This window comes from Pezoporus wallicus, unplaced genomic scaffold (assembly GCF_028554395.1).
Source record: "Pezoporus wallicus isolate ANWC-B61680 ecotype Strahan unplaced genomic scaffold, APGP_CSIRO_Pwel_v1 contig_3489, whole genome shotgun sequence".
NCBI classification, from domain to species: domain Eukaryota; kingdom Metazoa; phylum Chordata; class Aves; order Psittaciformes; family Psittacidae; genus Pezoporus; species Pezoporus wallicus.
This window is the reverse complement of record NW_026635093.1, coordinates 1235004-1261263: the sequence shown is the minus strand read 5'-3', so window position 1 is coordinate 1261263 and position 26260 is coordinate 1235004. Positions and strand designations below refer to the sequence as shown.

General features: G+C 38.2%; 1 protein-coding gene across 1 annotated transcript; it reads left to right on the top strand.

Moving 5' to 3' along the window:
• Positions 1 to 425: 425 nt before the first annotated feature.
• On the top strand, positions 426 to 25797 carry LOC130595145 (loricrin-like). The gene is made up of 32 exons (XM_057401602.1): positions 426 to 476; positions 810 to 851; positions 1794 to 1826; positions 3393 to 3431; positions 3549 to 3587; positions 3764 to 3799; positions 3916 to 3945; positions 4255 to 4293; positions 4847 to 4876; positions 6040 to 6078; positions 6604 to 6645; positions 6838 to 6879; positions 8338 to 8379; positions 10886 to 10927; positions 11031 to 11069; positions 12286 to 12330; positions 12784 to 12825; positions 13822 to 13857; positions 15422 to 15460; positions 16153 to 16191; positions 16461 to 16499; positions 16771 to 16809; positions 17196 to 17234; positions 17895 to 17924; positions 21109 to 21147; positions 21859 to 21897; positions 22168 to 22206; positions 22575 to 22613; positions 22969 to 23010; positions 23843 to 23887; positions 24312 to 24347; positions 25789 to 25797. Exons 1-32 carry the CDS (start codon positions 426 to 428, stop codon positions 25795 to 25797), a joined length of 1221 nt encoding a protein of 406 aa, XP_057257585.1.
• The last annotated feature ends 463 nt before the right edge of the window (positions 25798 to 26260 follow it).

The following is a 26260-nucleotide window of genomic DNA, read 5'->3' as shown; positions in this document are numbered from 1 at the left end:
TCCTGCCTTGCAAATGGGCTTTGGGATTTGTCTGGGGTTTTTCCTTCCTGGTGTTGCTGAGTGGTCCTTGGTTTTGGTTTGTGCCACTGAGTGAAGGAAAAAGAACTGAGCACAGAGGAACTGTTGGTGGAAATGGGCTGTTCTGTTAAAGCTCTGCTGAGACTACAGCTCTACTTACAGCTGAGTTCTTGTTTTCCTTACAGGGCTCCCGACCTCAAAGTGTTTCCTACAACCTGGTAAGTATCTGCCCTTCACCAGTCAGAACGCAGCACTGTAGCAAGGGGAGTGCCATGGCCCTGCAAAAGCACTCAGCAAGCTCTCACAATTCTAAATTTGATAGAACATTTTCTATTCTAAAAAATACCTAAAATTCTATTCTAGAAGATTGCCCAATAGGGCAAGCAGCTTTGTTTACAACTGAATTCATGCCTTTGTTACAGGGATATCAGCCTCAAGATAGCATTTCCTATGGCCTGGTAAATACACCAGTTAGTATACAACACACCTGATGTTCCTTTATATATCAAGAATTTTATGGGTTTTTTCTTGAAACAGTATAGTAAGGTCTCATTAGACATTGTGAACTTTATTCATATGGGTCTGCTAACTATAGGGTTATTGATACACGTCCTTCCCACTTAGGGAAGTACTTCATAATAAAACACTCACTAGGATGTGCCTGGTTTTCTTAGAAAGTGGTCAGGCAGCTAAAGCCCTTTCCAACATTTTTTTGTATTTGAAATGAAGAAAAGGAATATTTGGATTACTGAGCTGCTCTTTTCTAACTCTTGTTTTCTTTTTTCCAACAGGGTGGATCTGGTTACTCAGGTGGCAGCAACGGTTGTGGACAAGTAAGTCCTCTTTCTCCACACTATCTGAAAACTAGACCTAGCTTTGTTTGTAGTAGTAGCATATTTTCCAATAAGTTAGCTAATTTTTATTAGTTGAAATCTTTTGGTTTCATTCTTACATGGAATCTTCTAGCACAGAGATCAAGAAGCACTGATATTGTTGGTCATTGTAACCAAAATGAAGTGGCTTCTCACCATATAGTGTTACACACAAAAGATGGCCAAGTAATGTTTCATGTATCTTCTCAGTAAAGAGGCAAAAACTTTTCTTGGGAATGAGTTTTGGATGTTGGCCCATTTACTTCCTACAGAAAGTGTTAAGATTAAAGAGTGGCTCCTATGGATTAAGAATTGCATTAGTAGTTTTCATCCTGGTTCCATTTCAACTTCTGTATGCCCACACAGTGTAAAGACAGTGTCTTCAATGATGGGGGAATGGTTGGATTTGATGATTTTAAAGTTTTTTTTCCAACCAAGCTGCTTCTATGATTGTTGGGCAGTAGCCTTGCCTAAGATCTATGATGGGTGAATCTAGTGTGATTCTGAAGTAGATGGTCACACAGCTGTAACTGTTGATTCCTAAATGGACTGTCCAAACCAACCCAACAAAACAATTTACCTTTAGCAATCAAGAGGAACTAGAGTGATACCGAGAGTCTGTATCATTCAGCTGCCAGCCTACCTTGCTTTCCATATGGCACACAGTAGTCCTCCTTTGATCATATGTGTGCATATGTCTTGGTGCTTGTGACTATGTGGGTATGGGAGTGACAGAGGGTAAAGTCACAGACTTAAAGGGTTAAATGCAATTAAACTCACCCTCTGTAAAGTTTTATGTAGAGTTTTATTCCATTAATTCTCACATAGAAGTTTGAAGAAAGCTGACTACTCTGCAAGAAAATGACAGTTGGGACATTTACCTTTTGGTTTATTTTTTAACAGGGGGTCTCCTATGACAGCAATCCCTGCCACCAGGTAAATGCTTTTCCTTCTCTGATTTTTAAGACACATTCAAAATCATTTTTGCCACTAACTCAATTGGAACCAGCTTCTGATTCATAGACTGTAAATCCATGTAATTTTACCAATTATGAGATTAGCACTTACTGTCTTCCTATACACAGGAATATCACATGGGCTTGGTGGCTGTTCTCCCCTTTTTCCTAGCATTATGTCTGTGAAATGTCTAGCTCTATAGGATACTAAGGCCAGATTCTGGAAAGCTGAAACTTTTGGTGCTGGATCTCTAAAAAGCACTATCCTAAAAGATGTCTACTATGTTTAAAGAAACAATCTCTGTAAATGTTAGAAATTATGAAGAAAACAGCAATAGATGATTTGTTCTTTTTTTTTTTTGTTCACACTTCTCTTGATTCTTGCTGATTTTTCAGAAGAAATAGAAAAATGAGATCCATTCATTGTATTAGCAATCTAAATATATTGATAAATATACAAACAACATAGATGTTGCTATAATATGTGGTATAGAAGATACAGTATTCACGATACACTGTACATAACTTGAAAGAATAATATATGATGTAGGTACATTAGTATGTTTTTTTATAATAGCTATTTTTTTAAATAAAGGAGAGCTATTTCTTTCCAAGACTAAAGGCAACACTTAAATTTTGTACTAAAAACTGTTAGAACACTGACAGACAATACTTCTCATTTCATTTTCCTTTGCCTCTTCTGGATGATGTCTGAGCCCCATTTTAGTGACTGGCAAATATCCCACTCTTCAGTAGCTCAGGATCTCACTGTTCTTATGCACTTTTGTCACTAATGCTTCTACAAATATCTCTTTTGATTTCACTTGGAGAATTTACATCCCCCTTCTAAAGAGGGCATGTTGAAACATACCGAGTGCTTTATTTTAAACCTTTTCCTCAAGGCCACTGTATTTGACGTCTCACAGCTTTCTGTGTAATAATGCTAGCAGGGGAATTTTTCATTCCAGTTGTAGAAGTTATGTTTTCCACAGAAGAAAAAAAGATACATTCTCTAGAGACAATTCAGAATGAAACTCATCTGTGTGCTAGGCATTACTTAAAGCTAAAAGTTTGTAGTTCCTTGGCATAGGTATTATGTAGAATTTACCTTTGCACTATTGGTGATCTATACTCACTACATTAGACATCATATCTGTATCGCATAGCTGCCTCTGCTCCTTACTCTTTCTCAGAAAGAATCATAGCTTTCATTAAAAATAAGCCATAGTCAACCAGCAAGTGTCAAAAGCACACCTATTTTTGTCTCATTTACAGGATGGATCACAGAGTGGTCAGGTAGGCAGCTCTTTATTATCCATCGGTAAAAACTTTTTAAGCAGGTCTAATCCAGAATACAGTTTCCTTGCTCATGAGGGTATAGACTGTTGCAGAGGTTCCCCAGCTCTAACCTGCATCTCACTCTCTTGAAAAGGAAGGGGTTTTCAGCCTAGAAATTCCATTTACATAGAAAGAATTCAGCAACCCGATAAAGCTGCTGGTCATATTCAGGTCTCTAGCATTACCTGTTGCTGTTTTGTTTTCACAGGGTGGATCATACTCCTTACAAACCTATGATGGTAGCCAAGTAAGTACTAGATTATTATTTCCTCCCACTGAGGTTTTACTTCACAGGTTCCAAAAGGAATTATCAATATCTGATTTACAACATTGTAATATTAATTCTATTTGTTTTTGTTGGCAGGGTGGATCACCATCCTCACAAAGTTATGGTGGCAACCAGGTAGGTAGACCTTGATTTTTCTCCTGGTAAGAACTTTTATCATATCTGATAAAGCTGTATAGATATCCAGAAAGTTGTATTTGCTCAAAGGAATCCCAGGTAATTCCAACTTTACAGCCCCCAAATAAAACCACAGTTTCTTCTGAAATAGGGTTTATATTTGTTTGTTTTTACAGGGTGGATCCTACTCGCAAGGCTATTCAGGTGGCCAAGTAAGTAATGCTCTATTTCCCTACTTGTTCATCGCTTCGTACAAGCTTTAGCCTCTACCCAAAATCAGGTTTCCCGTATTCTAATTTCTTCTGATTTTGGTTTGTTTGTTTTAAAGGGTGGATCAGACACCTATTATGATAATCAGGTAATTAATTCTTTCTGTCTTCTAGATACATATTATTTTGTGCTAATCATTGTAGTCCCTGCATAATCTTTCTCAAAGATGTACTAGAACATAACAGTTTCTATGCTCTTTTTGGTTTGGATTGGTTTTGTTTTTTTCAGCATTCCCTGTAAGCAACTGTTGTATTTGGCTCCCTATTTTCCTTATAAAGGACTTAATTTAATTCAGCTTTTTGTTTGCACGTGCCTCAATTCTGTCTTGCAGAGTACAAAGTTTAGTTTTAACCATCCATTTTTGTGAGGAAATAACTGGTATTTAATGTCCTTCTAGGATTCGCAAAGTTACTCAGACGATAATGCTTGTGATGATGTGAGTATGCTTTCTCTAGTATATTTTCATCAGAGTATTTTTCATGTAGATGGGAAAATATTGCACTGCTAGATGCAGCCTTGCAAGCAGAATAAACCAGAAAGAATGTTGATTTCCCACACTAATAGCATGTTTTCTTACTGAAAATTATGTAAGTGTTGGCAGGTGCATTTTGTGCTTTTAAATGCATTTAACTTGGTGAACTGAAATATGGATAAAAAGACTTTGGTGCCTTTGCAGTAACGGAAAACTTCACTTAAAACCTAAGGATAAATTTTACAGTAGTGTTCAAAAAAAAAAAAAAAGCAAGTCCCATAGACAAACTTTAACTGCATACTAGGAAAAAAAGAAGAGAGATACAGTGGCTATGAAAATCTTTTTCAGACTGAAACAGTAGGATTTCAGACTGATTTAAGCAAGACTGTGGGGAATATGAGTAACAGAGTATTATTTATTTTTTATGTCTGTAAGCAGTAGCAGAAAGAATTGGGTTTCTATAAGCTTACTGTATTTAAATAACTCTTAAAGAATGAAATCATTTATTCTTTTCCAGAGTGACACCACCTATAGTGCCAATGTTCAGGTAAGTACTTTTTTCTTCTGTGGTATTCAAATTCTTATGATTAATGACAGTGTTAGTAACTGAGCACTTCAACATTAGTCCTGTGGGCCTCTGATTGTATAGTATGATTGCTTTATAGTACCCCTCAAAAGGTAGCTGAAGAAGGAGATATTTGATGTTATAGTTCTCTGTACTCAGTGCCTTCTAGCCCTTCTCAAGGCTGCTGGGCAATTATTTAAAACTCAACAGTAGTAACACAGGTTTTTTGTAGTATATACAGTTGACTGGATAGTTATTTGGGAGTTAACCATCTAGATAGGTGAGGCATGTAGCCATCCCAAGCTTTTTCCACTTGTCCTCATTTAAACTTAAATATCTGCTGGTGGTGTAAAGTAACATTCTGTCCTACAAGTAGAAACTGGTAACATGGGTTTTAATACGTTTCAGCCTCCTTTTGTTCTACTGCCATCTAGAGTAACTTTCTGTCATCTGCCGCTTACATTCAGTTGCCAGCCAGATACTTTACTGCTTCATTATTTTTCCTCTCTAGTATTTTAGTAACCTTCTGTCATCAGCCACTTACCTTCAGTTGCCAGCCAGATACTTCACTGCTTCACTATTTTCCCTATTTTTCCTCTCTAGTATTTTAGTACTGCCCAAAAAATGTACACTAGGAAGTAAGGAGGCCTTCTGAAAACCTCTTTTTCTTTGCCCTGAATGCATTGCATTAGGTTTTTGTTCTGCAAACAAAAATCCTTCAGCAACAAACCCTCTTTGAGTCTCATCACCTCCTCCTTTGTTCACAAAAGATGTTATCATTCCCTTGGTTATCCCTATCCAGTGCATATTGCTGGATTTCATTGTAAAAGAGTTTGCTTTGAAACATTCTCACAAAGAAGGGGAGGGGATTTAAAGAAGAACAACAAATGTTTATACTGTTGGCTTCTGAACCATTGTGTTTGAGCTCAGGGAGACTCCGCTCAGCAGGAACTTCTGCTGAAGGAGTGTGAGGGTGACAACAGAAAAAGAATATGCTTTTTAAGACTCTTACTGATAGTAAAATGATAGATCTGGACATTTGCTGTCTTGAAATATGCCACCTTGACAAGTTTAAGTAAATCTTTGCTGAAAGTATTTTGTGAACGGCTGCATCTATAAATAACTGGCTTCTGGCTCCTTTGCAGAGTTCTGGTTGTGCAAAGAAGAAAGTTCTTGTTGCCCGAGTAAGTAGCATCTTTTCTTTTTTCTTTAAGGACAAATAGCTTGGCTATTTGCTCTTTGGATGAATTTATGTTAAAAAAAAAAAGTATATATATGAATAAAAAGACATGAAATTCATGCTGTGAGGTATAGAGCAGCTCAGATTCCTGTTTTTCAGGAAGCACATACAGAGTTCGTCCAAGCTAAAGTTAAAATCAAATGAGTGTCATAAAACCAGAGGATAGCTAAAATTTTAGCTGAAGAAATGTAGAATAGTGAAGTGAGAAAGAATAATATTTCTAATTAATAATGCTCAGCATGTTGTGGGGGAGATACAGATATGTGTATTGTATAGCTTCAAGTCAGACAAACAATGTGCAAATAGGCTTTAATTTTATAATAAGGCTTTCCTATTCTATGTATGAATGAAAAGGTCTGGAGCTGTTAGAAACACATAATAAGTAAAAAAAAAAAAAAAAAAAAGGAGAGGCCTGTCACTGTTCATAGAGTTTTCATCTCCTCTTAGTAAATGTCTTTGGTTTTTACAGGATACCTCACATGTTTTGAGCAAAAGAGCCTACGATGCACAGGTAAACTATTCTTGTCACTTTTTCTGATGGTGTTACAGCTCCTTGGTGTAATTATCTACAAAAAGAAGAATAAGGATCTAGTTCCCACAACAGAGTATTCTGGTTAGGGTTAGGTAGTTTTTTCCCAGTAGAACTATGTATTTTCACTCATTACCCTTACAGAAAAATGAGTAATTTCTTGTTTCCTCACAGAATGAGTCTTCTACTTCAAATAGCAGCCACAGTAACCCCCAGGTAATAACAGTGTCTATTGCATGATATTGCAAAGACTTTTGTGAGAAATCTAATTTTCACTCCTGAAAATTAGATTTCACTCCCTGATCTGTGCTGAAGGATACTAGTTTGATTTGGCAGCATTTTCCCTATAATATTATGATTTTGCAGTTGTAAATAATTACAATGGGGCCAGAATATACTGTCTCCTCATTCCTTCACTGAGCAGGTAAGCATTGCAGGTGTTTGTTTTGATAATATTTTGTAAAATTTGCTTGTAAAACACAAAAGAAACAGATTTAGAATCCTTTTTTTTTAAACACTTATTTTTGGAGACATTCCTGCTCTCGTGATGGTTGTGCTCAGATACATACTTCTGTTTCATTTATAATTTGGTAACAAGGTACATCTTAGTGATGGTGTACCTTCTGTTACAAAAGTAGGTCCAACTTTCCCATTGTGTAGACTTGCATACTGCTGCAGTGGTCTGTGTGTTACAGAATTATGTGAAATTTAACTGATCCAGAGTGACACCTAATTCTGTATTTCTTAATATTTTGTACTGTATTGGTACTCATCAGCTTCCCAGAGATCTAGAATCCCAGTGTACCCAACATTAGATGCAACACTAGCATAATCCTCTGTCTCTGAAACTTTGAAGCCTAATTCAATAGTACAGTCAGATCTCTGAGCTCCAGAGAGTAACAGTTTCCTTCATTAGTTTTCCTGATAGCCATTCCCTCTGTATTGTATCCAGTCACTAAGTTTCTTCCAAATTGATATTTTCACAAGGATTTATAGAGTTCTGAACAGATTCTGTTTGTTGTTTCAGGGAAATAACATAAAGTTTGTCTCTTTCTTCACGCTACATCATTTAATATATCTTAGATTCTGATAAAATGCTTCTATAAAAAATAATTGGATTCTTCACAGGGTGGATCATTTATTGCAACCCATGGATCAAGTCAGGTCAGGATTTTCACTATTTTTATCTAGTTTTATCCAGATAGCTTGCTGGTAGTTGAAGTAATTAACTTCAGGAGTCAGCCTTTAAGTCCAGTCATTTGGCATGGGGGATTGGTGATGATATGCACTGAGTTATAACTGAAGTGACCCTGTTCAGATTAGATTTATCTGAAATGTCTCTCCAAAATCAGTTCATAATACTTCTTCAATTTCACACATGGTTTATTGGTGAGAACACAATGATGATTCTCTGTACCCTTGACTACCCAGATAATTCTCTCTTGATGAGGCATCTGCAGGGACATAGCACTGAGAGATGTAGTGTCAGCCTAGCATCCAAAGCAAATGTTAAAGGTACTGTGCTGTCCCCTCATTTGTTCTAGATGTAGGAACGGTCACAGCTACTCTGTAGTCCCACAGGCTTTATTTCCCCAAACACAGTTTCACATCTGAAATAAGGTATTCTTTTAAACTTCCACAATCAATAATTATTTCTTTTTTTTTAATTTATAGGGTGGTTGTGTTTGTCCTGATGGCAGCAGTGGTAGCAGACAGGTAATTCTTTTTCTGAGTTTACACTTTCATCTACATAGTGAATTAATTGCCTAGTAAGTATGGACAGCACACTTACCAGTAATAGTATTGGGCAATGCTAAACAGTATGATGAATTTCCTTAGTATGGATAGAATTATATACAATGAAAACATAGAATCATAGAATCATAGAATGGTTTGGGTTGAAGGGACCTTAAAGCTGATCCAGTCCCAACCCCCTGCCATGGGCAGCAACACCTCACACTAGAGCAGGTTGCTCCAAGCCCCTGCCTTGAACACTGCCAGGGATGGGGCAGCCACAGCTTCTCTGGGCACCCTGTGCCACTGCCTCAGCACCCTCACAGGGAAGAGCTTCTTCCTTATCTCCAACCTGAGCTTCCCCTGTTTCAGTCTGATTCCATCACCCCTTGTCCTATCGCTGCAGTCCCTGATGAATGTGTCCCACTTTAACTGCATAGTTACCGTTTGGCCACTAACTTTTCGTAACTGTGCTTGGTAATCCACATGCTCTGTCAGTTGACTGCTATGTGCTCTTTCATAACTTTCAAAATCCAGAGTAAATATGCTCTGTAGTAGCCATAGAATATAATCCCATCCACTTTAGGTTTCTTGTCCTTCTCACAGATGCAATAAAATACTGTGACTAAAATGTCAAAATCTGATAAATATTTTGAAATATAGTCTCTTAAAACAATATTTAAACTATCTTTTCTCATGAAGAGCCACTGCAATTTCATGATCAGTGTCTCTGGATAAACTTTTCTCCTAGGCAGTGCTTTCCTGCCAGGATAAAGCCCAAGGAATGCAATTACATGGGCATTAGAGACTAGTTTTACCCAACTTCTGTCTTGAATTGCCCTACTTGGATTTTAAAGTCACCTGTGTTCTACCTAATAACAGTTTTTAAAGCTTCTCTCAAAGCTGCATTTACATACACCCATTTGAATGGTGTAATATTTTTGTAGTTTTCAAGTTCAACAAGAACCATATTCTGGGTTATTATTTCTATAAAAAAGCATGCTTTATTTAAACACACTAATTGTGTAAAGAAATTACTGCTTCCTGATCTGAACTGTCATTAACTTTAGCATAGAGTGATAGTAATTTTGGTCAGGTAATAAAATACCGCCTCTTCCCTGTAATTGAGACTGAGCAGCAATCATGACCTACATGTTTTAAAATAGAGACTTTTCTATTGAAATACTTAATATTGAAGCTTCATCAAGGAAAAGCTTTGTTGTGTCGTGTGATCGTAATGCTATGTAAGCAAATCCATTTACAAGGGGAAAGGTGGACATCTTTCATTCTAATAGTCTAATAGGGCCGCCTTCTTTGCGTGCTGAAATAGTCAAAGCTATGCATATTTAAACTATCTTGTGTCAAAGGAGGCAATGGGTTTGCCTTATGTGGATCCTCAGATTCCTCGCTCTGCAATTATTCCATTTTTTCTCTAAACCTCATCTAAAGAACTTAGTCTACAAGTAGACTCTGAGGAAGCAGTCTAGCCATAGAATACTACTTCATCTATTTTGCAAATAAAGGCGATGTGGCAGTAATAATGGATGTTACATACTGGTAAATATTCTTCTCCTTTAAGTGAGCTGAAAAATCTGCTCTCCTAAAGCCTTTTTCAAAACATGATCAGGGTCGTGACCATCTGTGACAATACAGGGTCTGCCAGGTTTGACATCGGACTCCTGGATTAGAAAGGGTAAAATGAAAAGTAACTAGTACTTTGAGATTTTCTAACCTGAATGAGAAAGTACGTGGTAAAGGTTTTTTTATCTCTAACAAAAATAGCCAGCATTCTCTTCTAATGATTTCAGTAGTGTCCTCTTTGAAAGCTGTATTTTGAAAGAACTAAAACTCAGAAATGGACTCACTTAAATGTCTGTTTGCAAATAAATAGCTAGTGTGTTTTCATTGCAGGGAGCCCCAGGTTCTTCACACAGCACATATTCTGGTAACCAGGTAAACGTGCAGATAAATTGCCCTGTTCAGAAGCTCCATATAAAACCTTCCCTGAAGAAGTAGCCAAATATAAAGCATTAATCCATTCTGTCTTCTGCACAGGGAGGGCCTTCCTTCTATCCTGGAGGATCCTATGGACAGGTAGCTGTTCTTCCTCCCTTACCAGGATAACACAGACTCCCATCATTCTGGTTCCTCCACTCCTGATACTGTGGGTGCTGTGACTTGCTATGATACAGTTGTCTCAGAGCAGAAAACTTGCATTAACCCTGCTGTAACCTAGTGGTGTGAGGTTTGACAGAGAACAGCACAGAAAGGAATCTACAGGTTCCTAGCAGAATTCAGATTTAGCAGGCTAAGAAAGTTACCACCAGAAGATTTCTTCCACTTAAACACTATTGGACTTGATTTTTACACAGGTACATAAAAGTTAGCTCAAAACTAAGAGAAAGGGTATAGCTGAGAACCAGATATGCTGGTATTTAAATACTCATCTTGTCTGCAAGAAAATAGCTTGTCTGTATTGTCTTTTCAGGACGGCCAGGGTTCTTCCTATGGCTCTTACTCCGGTAACCAGGTAAGTCTCGTGATCATCTGTGCCTGCACAGGAGCAGCCTAAAAGTCCTCCTTGAGAGACTGTTTCAACTACAAACCAGTAATTTTTAATGTTTTCCCTACAGGGTGGGTCTTCCTTCTATCATGGTGGATCTTATGGACAGGTGAGTGTTCCTCCTCATTTGAAAAGGTAACGGAGGCTTCTGTTATTCCCATTCCTGCACTCCCCATACAGCAGCTGTTGTGAAACGTAACACCCAAGAACTGAATTGATCAGTTGTAATTTGCACCATGAAGTCTATCAGAGGAAAATATTAAATTGTGTTTACGACTTCCATGAAATGATCTTTCATCCAGCTAAGAAAATCAGTGATAACAAGATCTTTGTTCTTTGACAATATTGGCCTCAAGTGAGAGTCAGGTCCATTGCTATTTACACGATGCTGTTTGCAAAAAAATAGCCAGTCTGTGTTTTCATTTCAGGGAGCCCCAGGTTCTTCACACAGCACATATTCTGGTAACCAGGTAAACATGCAGATAAATTGCCCTGTTCAGAAGCTCCATATAAAACCTTCCCTGAAGAAGCAGCCAAATATAAAGCATTAACCCATTCTGTCTTCTGCACAGGGAGGGCCTTCCTTCTATCCTGGAAGATCCTATGGACAGGTAGCTGTTCTTCCTCCCTTACCAGGATAACACAGACTCCCATCATTCTGGTTCCTCCACTCCTGATACTGTGGGTGCTGTGACTTGCTATGATACAGTTGTCTCAGAGCAGAAAACTTGCATTAACTCTGCTGTAACCTAGTGGTGTGAGGTTTGACAGAGAACAGCACAGAAAGGAATCTACAGGTTCCTAGCAGAATTCAGATTTAGCAGGCTAAGAAAGTTACCACCAGAAGATTTCTTCCACTTAAACACTATTGGACTTGATTTTTGCATAGGTACATAAAAGTTAGCTCAAAACTAAGAGAAAGGGTATAGCTGAGAACCAGATATGCTGGTATTTAAATACTCATCTTGTCTGCAAGAAAATAGCTTGTCTGTATTTTCCTTTCAGGACGGCCAAGATTCCTCCTACAGCTCTTACTCTGGTAACCAGGTAAATCTTGTGGTCACTTGTGCCTGCACAGGAGCAGCCTAAAAGTCCTCCTTGAGAGACCATTTCAACTACAAACCAGTAATTTTTAATGTTTTCTCTACAGGGTGGGTCCTCCTTCTCTCCTGGTGTATCTTACGGACAGGTGAGTGTTCCTCCTCATTTGAAAAGGTAACGGAGGCTTCTGTTATTCTCATTCCTAAACTACCCTTTGAAAGAAGGAATAAATACTCTTTCTTGCGGGAGCCAAAATAATAAACGTGGTTTTATTTTCTGTACAGGGTGGGTCTTCTGCCTATGACAGCAGCGGTGAATCCTATGGTCAGGTAAGTAATGTGGTTTTCTGTGTAAAAAGGGTGCTGAGGACTCCTCTATACAGCTGTATTCTGTATTTTGGCTCTTCATTTTAATGAACATGGTTTTTTTCTTTGTGGAGGGAAGATTACATCTACTTTTAACTAAGTAACCTTAAAATTTATGCAGGAGTAAAAAGTGGGATGCCTCCAACCATTAAGGCTTGTTCTTCTCAACAAAAGTAGCTTTGAATCATCTGCAAGGTGAAAGTCTCTCCAAAAGTAGAAATAGAATTTGAGTTTAAAGGATGCTAAAGGAGTGCTTCACAGGGACATGAGTTGCTCAGTAGCCATTCTGATCAAGTAATATTCACCTTTTTTAAATATCCCTACAATAAGCATTAAAATATTTCCTTTTTCCTTTTAACAAAATAAAAAGAAACAGGTCTGTTTGCAATATGAAAATGATTTATGTGTTCTGAACAGGGTGGATCTTCCACATACAGTGGTGCTGGATCTTATGGTCAGGTAAATGTTATTTGTCTCATACATCAAAAGCTCAAGCTCACTGTGTTGGTTCTTCTGTGCACTGGGTTCTATATCTCAGTTATTTTGAAGTGATGCCTATTTTACTTTTTGCTTGTCTCTCCTGTGTTTACCCTTTTACCACTCCAAATGTTTCCATAATGGAGGGGTTGTGATGCACTATAAATACTCTCTTGCTGACTGTGCCACTGTGACTGTTCAATGCTTTAACTATTGCCCAGGGAGGTTGTGAATGCTCCATCCCTGGCAGTCTTCAAGGCCAGGTTGGACAAGGCCGTGGGTGATATGATTTAGCGTAAGGTGTCCCTGCCCATGGCAGGGGGGTTGGAACTAGATGATCTTAAGGTCGTTTCCAACCCTAATGATTCTATGATTCTATAATTCTATTTGATTGTTTATGCATCAGCTCATTCGTGAATAAGATGTTTTGTGCATTTTCTTTACCTCTGCAGAAGCTGTTCCAAGTCTAGGGGCAGGCACAAGCTATATTTGAAGTCTGTATTTATGAATGTGAATGTCATTGGGGGATCATTCTGTTGAGACTATCTTATGTTTTGTTTAGCAACACATTTTAACTAGCCCAAGTCATACCTAATTATTTATTTAAACTAAGAAGACATATAATCCCATTTTTTTCATAGCTGTGCTGCTACTTCTAGGGCGGGTTCTAGAAATAAAGCATGGATAGTGGGATTTCTGAATATAAAGAATGGTTAATTTTGCAAATCAACTTTATACAAAATTTTTCCTTGTAAAAACACACATTTGCAGGGAGAGTTGGGATTTTTTAACCTCCTTTGCTTAAGCAACAGGTGAAGTTACATATTTGTTTCTTTTCTTGTGCATTCACTGGTTTAGGTAAAGTAGGAAATTCTAAGTGGCTGCTTATTCTTATTCTTCTATTTTATATCATTCACAAGCAAGGTCATGTGAGAGTCCTTTTTATATGAAAAGAAATGTTTTTTCTTTATTTTACAGGATTCGTCTTCCATAGGAGGCAGTGACAGTGACAATGTAAGCATTTCTTCTCAAGCATAGCAATATCAGCATTTGCTACCTTTTTAAGTATCTAGGTGATTACCCAGACCTTTACCTTATCTCATCATCTTATCTTCAAGAGCTCCTTCCCAGTACATTCTAATCTTCTGTGTTGGTTAGTAGTTTTCTGCAATAACTTGCTTGAAATGTTGGGTTTTTCTTCTAGGGATAAAGGAAAGCATAGATTTAAATTATGTCACATTATTGTGCTATGGTATGGTAAGGACTTAGCAAATTAAAACTCCATTTACAACAGTTCTGACTTGCAGCTGTCAAGATTTCTTGGAAGTCTTTATTAGAAGTAGCATTTACAAAGGAAGCTCTTTTTTCTTTATTTCAGGATTTCCACTGAAACTCAATATTAGTGTATGCTCAAGGTATACAGAACCAGAGACTTCCAGCAATTTAATTGGGCTACTTTTTCACTGATTAAATTTAATAATACTGATTTAACTACAAGAGCAGCATTATCGATATGTCAGATCAGCCATTCTTGTTCTTAAGGGTTATATTTTGTGATTTATTTCCTCAAGAGCATATGCCATTTGTGTTTACTATTCTGGACTCTCAACAATTCCCACAGATTAAGACTTTCAAATGCAATTGCTCTTGAAGTCCAGATTTATTTAAAAACTCAATTTTTCCTTGGTGTTTTTGTTTGTTGTTTTCTTTACCCTTAAGCATTTTCTCAGTTTATTTTATTCTTTTTCTACAATACAACTTCCCTTCTCAATCCTGCACAGACTAGTTCCTGCTCTTGCCATCTCCAAGTCACATTTCATTTGTGTTTTTCTGACGCTGGATATATAAGATTCAAGTTCCTGCATCTATATATTGCATAGGAATGGTCCCTTTCCATGGAGTGTGGTGACAACTGCTTGCTTTTCTGCTTAAGAACATGCCTGTCCTCCTGACTACAGTATATTTCCTATTTATTCTGGTGGAACTGTTAATACAACTTTGTAGGTTTCATGTCTCATTTTCTCACAGTTTAACTGGATCTCTAACGACTGTTTTCCAGTATCCTGCTTAGCAGGAAATTGTTCTCTAAAAATTCAGCTGTGCATGTCAGCCACAAGTATAGTATGTCATTAGTTTCCACAGTTTCTGTATCAAAATCTTCTTGTGGATATTCAACTAAGCTAAAATACGATATCACAGAGGGCCCCAAGGCCTTCTGAAGGAAACAATGGTATGAAAGAAACTAAGGTACATCAACACTGGTGTGCTCCACTGAGCTCTTACAGGAACCAAGACAGCATTTAAAGTGCTGCTGTTTTCGACTATAGCATTCTAAGAGGAAATAACATAGTTTGAGATGTGATCTCATTCTTTTGTTAATGCTATATGAGGATTTAGCTTGCCAAAGAAATGCCATTCTCCAGAAATGAGCAGAGAAAGAACTTGAAAAAATACTGCTTACCCTAGAGCCTACATCTTTAACCTTCCCAGCAAGCAGTGGTATTCCTTGCCTTCCACCCTTGCTTAGAAAAAAAGGGAACTATTTGCTGTGCAGTAACTAGATTCTAACCTCTTTTAGGGCTCCAGCTCACTATCTGGCAGCCAGCAGAATGAACGGGTAAGTACTTCTTCCTTACATGTTGCCAGGGTGTATGCCCCAGGGCCTGGCAACTCCTAGCCACCTAAATTACAGCTTGTGTGGAAGCTGTCATAGCAGCTTCCAGTGTGGGACAGAAAAGTCCCACAAGCACAGAGGGAATGAGGATATGGCTAAAGTACTGATAGAAATCCCAGGTGATGAGGTGATGCTGAGGTGTACTCTTGAATCTCTAACATTACAAACCACAGTAACCCAATTTACTTGTTCAGGTTCCTGTACTCTTTTACTCATTACCTGGCTGCAGAAGGCTTCAATACCATGATTTGTCCAACATTATTTAAGTATAACCCTTTGCTGTAATGTGCTGTATTACTCACTTCTGAAGGCTTCCATCTTCCTGTCCTTCATACATGGCACACATTTTATTTATTCTAATGAGAATTAATTGACACAGACTGAGAAATTACTTTGTTGGAGATATAAGAACTCTTTAATCATTGCATTCAAAAGAATATCTTTCACTAAAGGAGCAATTGTCAACAGGCATAAAGGAACATGTGCTGTGTTAAACAGAAAGACTTTTGTTGTTGTTCCTAAACAATACATAAGAGAAAATTAAGGAATGTGGAGAAATTCAGCTTCCATCCTGATCTTTCCGGGTTTGGGGGTTTTGGGATTTTTTTTCATGTAATTTCAATGCATTTTTCCAGGATTTTTATTCCCCAGGAGGCAGCCAGTCAGGTGGACATGTAAGCATCTATTTTATTCCTTATTTGCAGTTCCCTTCCAATAGAACATGGCTGTTCTATTTCGATTGTCCTGATGAGTAAATGATACCCAACTGTTTATCTCCTAGAATTTCTCATGACATCTGGCATCATGTCTTGTAAAAACAAATGGCAAACTGTTTTTAAAAGAATAATGATTGAAAGATTAAAGAAATGTGCGTAAGATACAACGTAGTCTTGTTTTCCAAAAACTATTGGAAACAAAAATAAATTGGGTCTACTTTTTGCAGGGCTCATCCTCTCAAAGTGGTGGCTACTCCAGTGGACAGGTAAATACTTGACCCCAAGTATCTGTTATACAAAAGCTTGAGCCCCCATATTGTACTACAGCAATCTTTTATCTGGGAGCAAGATTCATTTGGTACTCAAACACCTTATCCTTATGTATCTCTATGTAAAAGTCCAAGTGTAAGCAGAGTGGTCAAAACACTATTCATCTATCAACTGATGTCCTAACACCAAGAAACAAGTGAAAATAAGAAATATTTGATATTAATTTCTATTGTTAACTATTAATTAAGTTATTTTTATATTTTTCAGGACTCCTCCTCATCTGGAAGCAGCCAGTATGGTGGGCAGGTGGGAAATGTCTCTTCATTGTTGGCTTGGTTTTGGTTAAGGAGTTTGGGGTTGGTATTTTTTTTTTGGGGGGGGGGTGTTGTTGTTGGGTATTGGTTGGTAGGGGTTTTTTTTGTGGGTTTTGTTTGAGGTTTGGAGGTTTTTGTTTAATTGTTTTTCCCCCAATGTACACATATCAAGAAAATATGACCAGATTGGCAGTACCTAAAGTTCCAGACTACTGTGGGGTTTTTTATCCTCATTAATCTTTCTATAGATAAAACTAGGTTAGTAACCAGATAGATCTCTTCAAACAAACTTTTGAGAGTAAAAGACAATTGGTGGTAAATCAAACGTACATGTCAAACTTAAAGAAAGTCTTTTAAATGAAAATATAACATTTACAGGGTTCAAGTTCTTCAGGAGGCAGCCAATATGGTGGACAGGTATGCTTCCCTTTCTCCACACAGTTCAGTTGTGCTTGTGGCAGGCACTCATGATTTACTTTGCCTTTCGTACATGAGAACTGTGTTCTGCCAACACTGTCCTTTCTGCCTAAAGCCTCAGCAATGTCATATTCTTTTTCCATGTCATTCAGACATCCTGCAGGCCAGAGTCACCAGTACTGACTGAGTGGCAGTTGTACTGGAACTTCTACCCCTGCTTTGTTGCTATATATTTTTTCTTCTTACCCATTTCACGCAGATTGAATGTGGGAAGTGAGGCGCTGAATGGTGAACTCCTGGCCACCTCTCACTTAGGCTTATCAGAGTAGAAATCACATGTTTCTGTACGGAAAAAAAATTGCTCTCTGTAGTATGACTCGGAATGTTTTACTTGTCCTTTTAGTGAGTAAGGTTTTGAAGGTAAAGACTGTAGATAACAAATTAGAAGATAATTATTTTAGAAGATTTTTTCCTCATCAAAGCAGTAAGGACAGGAATAGTTGCATAGGATGAAGAGAACAGAAAACAGCCTAGTTTCTAGAAGATGGGAACCTGGACAATTATAAATGTACCTGGGATGATAGCAAAAGTCATCTGAGTTGTAACTGAGGTCCCTCTCAGTCCTGTGCTCCTGATAAATATTTTCTGCATTCTTTACAGGGTGGATGTGATTGTTCTGGGACAAGTTCTGTAAGTGGTTTTTTTTTAATTATTTATTTTCTTTTACTAAATTATTTAACTGGAAAATTATCTGTGGCCCTATTTATGTCTACGTTACTTATTTGAATGTACTCTTAATTTTATAGTCATTGCTCCTTTGGTGACTTATATATTACTGACATAGTAGGAGTTACTTCTCATTATGCCAAGATGAAGAATGAGGAATTACAGAATCATTCAGGTTGGAAAAGACCTTTAAGATCATCAAGTGCAGCCATAAACCTAACATTGCCAAGGCCACACCCATGGCACTGAGGCCTCTTCTCCACAGTGTGTGAGCACTTGCAGGGACGGTGACTCCAGCCCTGCCCTGGGCAGCCTGTTCCAATGCCTGAGCACCCTGTGGGGAAGGAATTGTTCCTCAGCTCCATCTAAACCTGCCCTGGTGCAGCTTGAGGCCGTTTCCTCTTGTCCCATCCCTTGTTCCTTGGCAGCAGAGCCCAGCCCCTCCTGGCTCCATCCTCCTGTCAGGCAGTTGTAGGGAGCGATAAGGTCCCCCCTGAGCCTTCTCTTCTCCAGACTGACCCCCCCAGGTCCCTCAGCTGTTCCCCATCACACTTGTGCTCCAGGCCCTGCACCAGCTCTGCTGCTCTTCTCTGGCCCCGCTCCAGCACCTCAGTGTCTCTCTTGTAGTGAGGGCCTCAGAGCTGGACATAGGATTCGAGATGCAGCATCACCAGTGCCCAGTGCAGGGGGACAGATTGCATTAAACAGCAAAATTAACTGACAAAAGATCTATCATGTAGGAAAGTTAAAATAATATCAAATGTATAAAATTGCCAACCATTCAGAGTTGTCTTAGAAATCAATGTTTACCAAATTTAAAAAACAAAAACAGAACAACAAAACACAACCAAAAAACCTGAGCCACTTCTCATTTGTGCTTTTAAGTCCGTATGAAATTATTTAGGCTGTGGTCCATCAATATCTAGTATGTAAAGGACATTCCTGCACTTTGGGTAGCATTTTTATTCATTATGCAATGAGTTATGGGTAGATACAAATGATTCTTTGTGACACATGGTCTTCCAGGCCAAAAAGGACTATTTGCTATCTTGGCAAATTAAGAAACGTAAGTGAAGTGTAAGTGTAATTTAATTGCAGGCCGGGGTATTCCTCCTTTCCAATGCCACAGAACAGCCATTCTAAGGTTTTATTTCATTTTTAGTTTATGATCAAAGACAAAGGCTTTTTTTTTCTTTTTCTCCCCATCCCACCTCCCCCTTACAGGGTGGATCCCCTACCTTAGTCAGGAGTGATACCTCTGCAAATGTAAGCAATATTCATCAGCTTTTCAGTGTGCCCTGGTTTTGTTTTGTCAATATAATGGCTAGAGAGGTTAAAAAGTGTCAGTACCTAATAAAAGTCACACACTTTTGTAAAAAACCTTCCTTGGTTACAATTAAAAGTACACACAGGACATTCATGCAATGCTCACAGTTTCTCTTTCCATCTGAAATGGTATTCATTCAAAGAGGAGTCTTTGAATGAAAATGCTGTTTGGCACAAACACAGGTACATAACAATATTTATTTTGGGTATTAGTTTCATTGGCTTCCTTGGCATTATGTCAAAATATCCGTAAGGGCATGGATTTATGTGTTTATATTCTTCTTAGATAATTTACCACAAGAAAGATTAGTGTTCATAGATAGGAATTTTAATTTATCCTGCATGGGTATCTATCTTCTCTTTTGCATGGATATTTATCTCCTCTTTTGCAGGAGAGACCTGTTTAGAGCATTCCCAAGGCCAGTTCTGTTCATCATGTGTTAGGAAGTTATGCAGCGTATGTCACTGGAGCTCTGTGTGTACTGCACTAAAGAGAGAAAAACTATTTGGGTCTTTTTGTACCTGCTACAGAGCTCTGCGGCATTGTTACCATTGTTGCCAGGAGTGGCATGAACTAATAGATACCAGGCTGGCTTGGACACAGCTTTCTGTCCAGACAAAAAACAGCATTACATGATAAACAGGACTGCTGCCTTGAAGGAAAGAGGAATGTGTCAAGAAAATATTCTTACCCACCTGTGTTCTACATACCTCATATTATTGGTGCTGGGATTTGTTTCCTTTGAAACTTCCAGTTGGGACTGGGTTTTTTTTGTTTTGCTTTTACTGGCTTGGCTATCTTTGGACAGCAGTTTGTAATCAGGGATATTGTGCATAGATTGAGGGAACGAAGTTATTATGTCTACACCAACAAGTACTGCAACCTGCTAGGCCTGTTTCACCTTACAGAGTGAAACAGCCAGTGCTGATGAATTGATGGCCACACTGTACACATTTCAGGAAGGGTTTGCTCTGGTCTGATCCCATGGATCAAAAGTCCATTTGCTACATGAACGCACTAAGTATTACCCTAGAAAGCATTCTACAATTTAGGTTAACCTAAAAAGTATCCAGTTAATTCATTCCAAGACTCAGTGTTGTTTGTTTTGCATCATGGAGTGGGGACTATCTCAAAGCACACAACTGATCTCTATTTTAATGCACCCAACACCTCAGCATGGGAGAATGGCTTTTGCATACTGAATGTAGATCCTGGTTCTCCCCCAACTCTATGTTCTAGTCCACCTCAGAACATTATCTTTAATATCTTCTTCAGAGGCCAATTGAAAAGCCATTTTACACAGTTACAATTCCCAACGAAGGCCACATTTCTGATAGATGCTTAACGTTATGTACTAAATGCAAACCAGTTTCATTTCTTTATGAGCTTAGCAGCTCTTGTGGAAGCTCAGAGTACTCAAAAGCTCTGTGGGACTCTGCAAGAATGAACTTTAAAAGCTTTTTGTGGAGACGTCATTCTTCAGTGTGCTGATTTTAAACAGAAAGAAAGAAGCTGCCTGTCCTTCAGTCAGATCCTTTAAAGTGAAACAACAGGTATTTCCTTTCTGAAAGGTCTCTGGAGGCATATATCGTGATGGACAGGTACAGAGTAAATTTGAGCTGTATTCACAAAGTAGGGAAGGCTGGATTTTATATTTTAAGTAGATTTTAAACCCAAGCAAATTAAAATTAAAATAGGGATGTATAAACTGCTGTCTTTCAAGAAATTTTGCTTTGAAATAGTTCTGTTGTTAGAGAAAAGTAACCAGTTTCTCTGGTTTTCTTTCTTTTTTTCTTTTTCTTTATTTTTTTCCCTCCCCAGGGCTCATCTTCTTCTGGAGGCAGCCAGTACAGTGGCCAAGTAAGTACTCATTCCAACAGGAGAGCCAGCTTGTGATGGTTGTTCACAAACTCAATTCAGTTCAGTTTTTATATGGGTACTATGTTTAAAGAGCAAAAACTCAGTAAATGAAATTCAGCATAGAATTCAGTATGTCCCAAAGATTATACATTATGGCTTTTTTAGTAAATAGTGCCCTTGTTTTTGTAAGACTTGCATAATGAAGCTCACACAAAACCCAGGTGTGGGTAAAGAACAAATCAAAATGTAGCATTTTTGATTCCTAGTGGACCTAATTCCATTAAGAAGAATAACAGTTCCAATCTCCCCTCTTTAAAGAGACGTCTTGTTGTATGAACTTGTATGTCCAGTGAACTTGCCTATTTTGGTTTTCAGAGACCTGTTGGGCAATTTTTACTGATAGCTTTGGCCCAGGATTCAGCTTTCCAAGTAGAGAAATGCCATTCTCCTGAAATGAGCAGAGAAAACACTTGAAAGAATGCTGCTTTAATCTTCCCAGCAAGTCATACACAAACAGAGCAGCAGGGGTTTTGTCTTCCACCCTTGCTTAGGAACTTGGGTATTCTCCCACGGTACCTTGTAAGGTTTGAACTCTAGTTATTAAATCATACTGAAAGTCCTGCTCCTTTGCTTCTGTTGCCCTGGAAAAGTCATGTTTTGATTTAAGGAAACCCTACAGCAGATAACTCACTTGTTTGGTACCTTTTACAGGACTCGTATTCCTCTGGAGCTAGCCAGTATGGTGGACAGGTAAGCTCTTCCTTTCATACTTGATGTGATTTATTTGTTTTACCGTTATTTGACTCTTGTCAAGTAAAGGATTACCCAGATAGCTATCTCAGTATTCCAAGAAACTTTATAATGATCTATTCTCTGTAGTAGTATTGTGAATTCAAGAAATACAAAGATACAGAGTTTATTCTGGGAAGATTACAGTCAAATAACAAAATGCAGATGTCTTTGACACTCATCTCCATGAATGAGGTATTTAGAAATAATTGGTTTTCAATATTTTTCTAGGGGGCATCTTCTTATGGAGGCAGCCAGTACGGAGGACAGGTAAGCACTGATAGTCCCCACTTTTGTAGTTCTGACCTATGCAAACTTGTAGTTTATTTATTGTCTGACTGTCAACCTTAGCTTGACTCATCTTAGTCTAAAATCTTCTCAATAAATCTTTGTAGCATTCTGTGCTACTATGATTAAACTAAACAAGCTCAGATAAAGAGCATTATTTAAGACTAAAAATAGAATGTGAAATACATGATTGACTCAATTGGCTCTTGAAATTTTCAGGATTAGAGGTCCTGTCTTTCAAAAATAAACTCATGAGGCTGACCAAAACTTTTCAAAGCCTCATGAATTGATTCTATGATTCCGTGAAATGGGTGTAAAAAAGTTTCAGTTCCCTTTTTGTTGATATTTAGGGTTCACCTTATTCAGGAGGCAGCCAGTATGGTGGACAGGTGAGAATCCTTTCCTTGTAGTGTCTACTACTTTATCCAAGAGACTTGATACTTATCTGTGTAAAAGAACATTTTAAGGGGGTTGAGGTTTTTTCCCCCTCATGTTTTATTTAATGTGTTGCTAAACATATAGTAGTTATAAATGTAAGTGATACAAAGCCCCAGGAGAGCTTTTAGGAGATGTAATTTCTGATGCATCATAGTAAATGCAGATGAGTCTCACTCCTTTTTCACTGTCTGGTTCAGTCTACTCAGTTTTGCACTGAAGGAATTGGGTATCTCTCCTTCATATGGAGTACTGTTTAAAGGAGCACTATGACATGGATATAGAGATTATTAAATTCTATTTGTTCAGGGTTCATCTTATTCAGGAGGCAGCAGCCAGTATGGAGGACAGGTAAGAATCTCTTCCCGTGTAGTCCTTATTCTAACACCTACCTTCTACATCAAAACTTGGTACTTTTCTGTGGACTGAAAAAAATTGTGTTTTGAATAAAATCGGGTAATAGATGATCAAGTATCTAAAGATACGTGATGTGAAACAATATGGAACCTATGAAGGCCCAGTACTTCTGTTGTATCACAGTCAATGCAGCTCTGGCTTTGTTTCACCCTCCCACATGCCCTCCTCATTCTAGATCTGTTTCCCTTCTGCTTCTGTTAGGGATTCTTACCTCTAACAGTAAAGGGTGGCTGGAAGCAGGCTGCATTCTTTCTCTACCTCAATCTATGGAATACCTCATCCCTTCAGCAAAATGCTGTATCAGAGTTGATACCAGAGAAGCAGTATGTCTCACCAAGTGAATGGGGAGAAAGTCAGGATTTCCCAAGAGGTGTTCCATGCCCTTGTGAAATGAAAGATGATGGAAAGGTTCCTGGTGCTCCCTAATGGTATAGCCTTTACTATGGTGTAAAGTCCCCAACAAACTCATCCTTAGCCTCTGAAAACATTCATTGTCTGATTTATTGGAGAGGAAATCAGAGGAGACATTTTCAGTCCATATACAGTCTCCTGAAACTAGGTATATAATCCCAATAGCTCATGATCAGTATTCTGGATGATTCACCTGTTACAGACTATCCCTAATTTGCACAGAACACATACAGGGATAGGTTGGGTGTTTATCTTTCTGTAATCCTTCATTGTATAGCAGAGAAAGAAATAGTCTTTCTTTCAAAAACCCTTAAAAAAGCTTTTTAATAGAGAATAATTGGCACCTTTTCTTCAGGGTCCATCTTCCTATGGTGGCAGCCAGTACGGAGGACAGGGACAGGTGAGAATTGTTTTTTCTGTTTTTTTTTTTTTTTAAGTTGTTCATGTCTCTCTCTGGGCTTTTTGGGGTGAAAACCAGAACATTTTGTAAAGGGGTGGCTTACAGCAAAGCAGTGTTTAGGCAGAATACATGAAGTTACGACCTTCTGCTGTGTCAGCCCACTCAGGAAAGTAAAACATCACACAATCCAGTGCAACAGCACTGCTCACCTCTGCCTGAAGCTGACTCTGATTTAAACTTTACTCTTCTGTTTAAACAGTAGCCATTGTAAAAGCTACTAGATTTCAGTGTGGTTAGAAAGGAAGTGTTGGCATTCCTGTGATGCTTAAATCCATGGAAGAAAATAAAAGTGTGTTTTTCCATGCCAGGTCATACTTAAGTTAAAGAATGTGCTCCAAATGTAAATTCTTTCTCACTTTTTTAGGGTGCTTCATCAGGAAGCAGCCAGTACGGTGGACAGGTAAAGCTTCTACTTTCATAGTATTTGCAGTTTCAGGACACAATTCATTTGGAAAACTGACTCATGGTTTTTGCAAAAAAAGGAACATTTTAAGAAAGAATAGCTTTAAGCCAAATGGATTGAGGATTGCCAAGTATGGGTCTGTCTGCTACGTCATATCATGATGTGAGCAAATGAAACAGGGACGTGTGTGACTGCAGGGAAATGCTTCCTCAAACAACCTGTGGTTCTGAGAAGCCCATTTTTGTTGTTATGTTTAAACAGAAGTGATTTGAAAGTCTAAGCACCACAGAGAACAAGTGAGAATGTTACTCATTAACACAGAAATAATCAGTTACTCCTTTTCTCCAGGGCTCTTCAGGAGGCAGCCAGTACGGTGGACAGGTACACTTTCTTTTCTCCACGCAGTTCAGTTGTGCTATTGGCAGGCGCTCACAATTTACTTTGCCTATCTTTCCTTCACAACAACTGTGTGCTGCCAACACTGTCCTTACCCATTTCATGCAGAATGAATGTGGAAAGTGAGACACTGAATGGTGAACTCCCGGCCACTTCTCAGTTTTATCACCTAGTAAGCCTCCACTGGAAGTAATGTGTAGTGTTTCCTGTAACATCTGTAGCATGAAAGAGTGCTGCGTATATTCCAGGTGCTCTGGCCTCTTACTCTTTCAGTGGGTAAGGATTTTACTGCAAGTTTTAAATGAGAAATTAGAAGACTCTATTTAAAACTTTGATCAGTAGGTACACAGCTAGCCTGAAAGGATGGTAAAGAAAGAAACTCCTTTTTAAATGGAGTTTGGTGAGTCTATGAGCAGGAGTTTGGAGTCCGTTTTCTTGCAGTAGCAGAATGTGAGTTTGATTTACTAATTCAGAGGCTTCCTTCAGTCATAGACTCAGGAAAATAAGTTTGGCTGTTTTTTATGCAGGGTGGATGTGTGTGCCCCGGTGGAAGTACAGTAAGTATTCATTGGTTTTCTATATTGTTCATAGGATGTAATTCCCAAGGAACTGCATTTCTTGAAATCATTCTGACTGTGAATGTATATGTATGATGAAGTTTTTTTCACATTGTGCTAAAATGAGGAGTTTTGAACCTGCTAAGAACAAAAATACAAAGTGACTTGCAACTGTTCCTGTATTCAAAACTAGCCACCCAGACACATTTCTGTTTTCAAGGAAATACGTGGGAAATAAATTACCCTTTCCCCACCCTGGATTAAACAAGTAGTAATACTCCTGGTATCTGTATTTAATACTATGAATAGTGCTAACTCTGTAAAATATTCAGACATGAAAAACTGCTTCAAAGCTTTTATTTCTTTTGTTTTGTAAGAGATACCTGGAACTTTGTTAAGAATCTTTCCCAGGTGTCTCATAGTATATCCGCTGAGGTTTGGACATGTGTGTGTAATAGTACTCTTCTTATGATGGTTATTACCAGTATGATTGAGCTAGGGAAACTCAGTTCTAAAATCTTGGCCCAAAATAGCAGAGCTGTACATTTAAAAAGTTAAAGCTGTTTCCATTATTCTGTCTAATGGGTATATTCCCTGTACTCGGGTAAATACTTAAAACAAAAATGCACACACAAAAAAAACAAAACAAGACCCTTCCCCACAAACTCTCCCCCCCCCCCCCCCCTTTGCTGAAATTCAGCTAATTTACTTTTAAGGGAAGGTTCAGTTATCTGTTGTCTCAGAAGAGTCAAAATTGCTTAGATGACTACTTCTCTTTCTCAGATTATGAAATCAAGCAAAACCCACATGCTATAAATACACCAGTAATGGGATATATGCCACTTCTGAGAATCTGAAGTACTGAAAACATGTAAATTATCAGTTTACTTCTCTTTACAAACAAATAATTTGAAGAAATGAGGATGAACTAACACTAAATTGTTTACTTCTTTAATC